Source organism: Diospyros lotus, chromosome 13 (assembly GCF_014633365.1).
Source record: "Diospyros lotus cultivar Yz01 chromosome 13, ASM1463336v1, whole genome shotgun sequence".
In the NCBI taxonomy this organism is placed as follows: Eukaryota; Viridiplantae; Streptophyta; class Magnoliopsida; order Ericales; family Ebenaceae; genus Diospyros; species Diospyros lotus.
In genome coordinates, this window is record NC_068350.1 from 35,700,127 (window position 1) to 35,704,836 (window position 4,710).

Genomic DNA, 4,710 nt, shown 5'->3' on the forward strand with positions numbered 1-4,710 from the left:
ATCAAATAGTTAAAAGCTGTAAGTATGTTAATTTGTCAAACCCATTTGAAATATGACCGAGAACGAGGAGCCAGGTAATCCTAAGAATTTCTCCATCAAAGAACAGTGCGAGAAAGATGAAACGCCATATAAGAAAACCACCATTAGCGGGCATAAGGAAGATCAAATACAGGCAACTAATGCAGCAAACCACAAGGCTATTAGTACCTAAGAAAGATCAAAGATAAAGGGAAAGGGGCGCAACAAAACTACATGGCACCACCATTAGCGGGCGGTGAAACAGAACCAGCCTAGAAACTAACTCTAGTCATGAAGGCGGATGACGATGATGAAGACGACAAAGACGAAGGAGATGAGATCCAAGGGACGCCAGACGATCAGAGGTGAAGGAGACGTAGTCGCCGGTCACGCACTCGCACGGAGTTGGAGCCAGCTCTGATGGATCCGCTGTTGTGCTGAGAAAAGGAGGTGGATGGGCATGAGGGCTTAAGCGTATGTTTGGTGGGGTCGGCGATAGAGATGTCGAACATCTTGCCGAGCTCGCCAGACCTCTTGATGTTGCCGCCAGTGTACAGAATGACGCCGGAGAGAGAGACAGTGGGTGAGGAAGAAGCAGGCGTTGGGCAGGCGACGTTGATCCTTGCGATGGGGGGGGCGATAGTGGAAGGTGCTCGCGGCGGTGGGGGGCGCGACGGCGGAAGGTGCTTGCGGCGATGGCGACAGGCGGTGCTCTTTGCAGCAATGGGTTTGAGAGGGAGAGTGTGGGAGAGACAGTGAAAGAGGAAGAGAGAGAGAGAGAGTGAAAATGGGGGAGAGAGAGAGAAAATGGGCGGGCTTCTAGAAAGATAAAAGCTGAATAAAATAAATCAAAAATAAAATAAATTAATTCGGTAAAATTTTTGGTAAACGCTTCTCTACAAGTAGCTTAATCCAGAGATTAAATAATGTAACAATGATATTAATATCTAAAATATCAACCAAAATGATGTTTCAAATTGGCAAAAGAACCACTTTGCCCTTGCAATAGACACGGGTTTAATGCAAAGGCAAAGTAATCCTTTGGCCAACCAACCACCATTTTGGGCAAAAATTTCCTGCCTGCCTGCCCTTTTTTTTTTGCCAAATAATTTTTAAATCAAAACCAGAATGGCGTGCAAGTAGGTTCTCTATTAATCGATTTTCAAAACACTGTTTTTTATTGCTATGGAGTTGCAGGTTGATCCAGCCACATCAACGTACAAACCAACATGAATGATACATTAGGAATGCGTATGCATACATCCAAGCAAAAGAATCAAATCCCCACAAGATGACCACCATTTCAATTTATGATTTAAACATTTGACTGGATGATAGGCGAGCCATTCAAAAACAGAATCTGGAAAGTAACTTCGAGAAAGATCCATAAATAAAGCAAATGATTTAACGACATAACAAGAAAGGAATTCTGAACTTTCGACATAAAAGACATGATTGTATAACAAGCAAACCAAAGCTTACTTGCTCAAATCCCCCTCCATCTGCCATAAAACATAAACCCTGGAGAGTGGAAAGAAACTTCGCCGTTTCTGGACTCTCCTGTAACGACTACAACAGATATGTAGGTAGGAACTGTAAGGAGGGAGGGAAGGAGACTTCATCATTACAGACACAACATTCATATCACAAAACATAGGGCCACAGCAGAAGGGGGGGCATTGGTTTTACGTTTCTCTCATATTCTTTCACATATTCTCTATACCTTCTTCCTCCTCATCCTCATATTCACCCTCCTCATCGGCAGTAGCATCCTGATACTGCTGGTACTCAGACACGAGATCATTCATATTGCTCTCAGCTTCTGTGAACTCCATTTCGTCCATACCTTCTCCAGTGTACCAATGCAAGAAAGCCTTTCTCCTGAACATAGCAGTGAACTGCTCACTCACTCTCCTGAACATTTCCTGGATGGAGGTCGAATTTCCAATGAAGGTGGCGGCCATGGAGAGTCCCCTCGGTGGAATATCACACACACTAGATTTCACATTGTTAGGGATCCACTCCACAAAGTAAGAAGAGTTCTTATTCTGAACATTAATCATTTGTTCATCCACCTCTTTTGTGCTCATTTTACCCCTGAACATGGCTGAGGCAGTGAGGTAGCGACCGTGACGCGGATCAGCAGCACACATCATGTTCTTTGAATCCCACATTTGCTGAGTCAGCTCAGGGACTGTAAGGGCGCGGTATTGCTGGGAACCACGTGAGGTAAGGGGAGCAAAACCCACCATGAAAAAGTGAAGACGGGGGAAGGGGATTAAGTTCACAGCGAGCTTTCGGAGGTCAGAGTTGAGTTGACCGGGGAAACGGAGGCAGCAAGTCACCCCACTCATGGTTGCAGATATCAAATGGTTCAGGTCACCAACTACATCAAGAGTTAAAAACAGAGGCATCAATAACTTGTACAAAAAAATCTGTCAACTCCAGGATTGAACTAACAGAACAACGGCAGCATGAATTTCTGAGGATGGCACAGCATCAATCAGAAAAATAAACTCAAATAATCAGAGACACAAACCAATCAAGAAAAGATTGCAGGATATACTCACAGCTTGGAGTGGTCAGCTTAAGAGTCCTGAAACAGATATCATACAGGGCTTCATTATCAAGCACCATGCACTCATCTGCATTCTCAACAAGTTGATGAACAGAAAGGGTGGCATTGTATGGCTCAACCACTGTATCAGACACCTTTGGAGATGGAAATACGGAGAATGTGAGCATCATCCTGTCAGGATATTCCTCTCTAATCTTTGAGATTAGCAAGGTACCCATCCCAGAACCCGTTCCTCCACCCAGAGAGTGGCAAACTTGAAAGCCTGAAAAGAGACAATTTATTTGACCATAAGGCAGATAACATTGCCAAGAAAACTTGATTTGCTAAGCATGTTCACCTCGAATCATAATCAACAAAATAACCACCATCATCGCCATGTATGAAAAAATGTAAAAATGTAAGGTATAAAAAAATATAATCTCTAAATTTGTCTTAAAGAAACATAAAAACCTGCTGAAAATATAATTTTGGGGGGGAAAAAAAAGGTGCTTTGCAAAGTGATCAGAAAGGTCCTGAAAAGCCAAAATATCAAGTGATTGTACCTTGAAGACAATCACAGTTCTCTGCCTCCTTCCTCACAACATCAAGCACTGAATCAATAAGTTCGGCACCTTCAGTGTAATGTCCTTTTGCCCAGTTGTTCCCAGCACCAGACTGACCAAAAACAAAGTTATCGGGGCGGAAGATCTGACCATAGGGACCAGTGCGAACACTGTCCATGGTACCAGGCTCAAGATCCATGAGCACAGCACGAGGAACAAACCTCCCACAGGAAGCCTCGTTGTAGTACACATTAACACGTTCCAGTTGCAGATCTGAAGTTCCGACATATCTTCCAGTTGGATCTATACCATGTTCGTCACAAACAACTTCCCAAAATTTTGACCCAATCTGGTTTCCACATTGTCCACCTTGCACATGAAGAATCTCTCTCATTTTTCCTGAAAATTTAAGAGAAGCAAGAAATTCAGTTCACCTATGGCAAATGAGAAACAGAAAGATCTATGACAAACCAAATAATTTACTCCCGATTTTGCAAATTATACGTGATTGAAGGAGACTCTGAAATTGACTATGATAATTCCAAACAGATGGCGTCGATATAGAAAATATGAGTTAGATGAAGATAAGTTAGCAAAGCTATCACAAAATTCAGACTCAACTTCATACTGAATCATAATCACATACAATCAAAAAGATCAAATTTTAGGAAAACTGAAGCACATAAATAAATCAGAGGAGAAATTGATACAGCGCAAATTTTAACTAAGAAAATGACTATCTCATAATTCCAAATGAACCAGATCTCGAATAGATCAACACAAAAACGAGCACACTATTAGCCGCATCGTACAGATTACAAGGATCTCCAACAGATCTAGGAACAAAATGAACTCAGAAATATAGATCAACTTTGAACAGAGTGTATATACAATTCGGCATCAGAAAATCTGCAAAACATATCGAACTAGGTCTCGCAACAATCGGTTTCCAGAAATGTCACGAAAGGTCAGAGATCCGAAAGGATCAGTACCTAAAGAGTACACTACTCTCTTGAATTATAGAAGAATTAACAATAAACCAACTTACTTCAATTGGTGTCTCCATATGCACAGATCAAACCAGAGATACATATGCAATGCAGTGCAGGATTTCCAGATCTAGAATTGTACATTTTCTGAAATTCAATCTAAATAAGAAAACGAACTAATGCAAGAAATTGAATACGACATTACAAGATCTTCACGATATCTGGTGGCGGAGAGTAGAGATTTACCGGCGAAGAGGAGACGACGCAATTCAAGAACCGAAGATCGATGGAGAGTTTCCTCACTCACTCGACCGACAAGGAGAGAGTGAGAATGCTTCCGTGGAGAGAAAGGTGAACCCTAGAGCGGTTTATGTACGCGAGCGAACGGTAACGGCGAGATCTAACGGCCAGTGTTATTTCCCTCCTATTTCTTACAGACTGTTGGATGCCGTCCGATGGTGGAAATGGACGATCTGGATGGAATCTATTAGTCACGGTGATTAGTGAGATTTGATTTTTGAAAACTATGTCAGCCCATTGACAAATACACCCTTGATAAAATTACGAGAATGCCCTTTCCGAA

General features: G+C 42.2%; 1 protein-coding gene across 1 annotated transcript; it reads right to left on the reverse strand.

Moving 5' to 3' along the window:
- Window positions 1–1,379: 1,379 nt before the first annotated feature.
- LOC127789079 (tubulin beta-5 chain-like) lies at window positions 1,380–4,510 on the reverse strand. The gene is made up of 4 exons (XM_052317856.1): window positions 4,374–4,510; window positions 3,139–3,537; window positions 2,589–2,858; window positions 1,380–2,404 (listed from the first exon to the last, which is right to left on the reverse strand). Exons 2-4 carry the CDS (start codon window positions 3,530–3,532, stop codon window positions 1,725–1,727), a joined length of 1,344 nt encoding a protein of 447 aa, XP_052173816.1. The 5' UTR covers window positions 3,533–3,537; window positions 4,374–4,510; the 3' UTR covers window positions 1,380–1,724.
- Window positions 4,511–4,710: the final 200 nt, after the last annotated feature.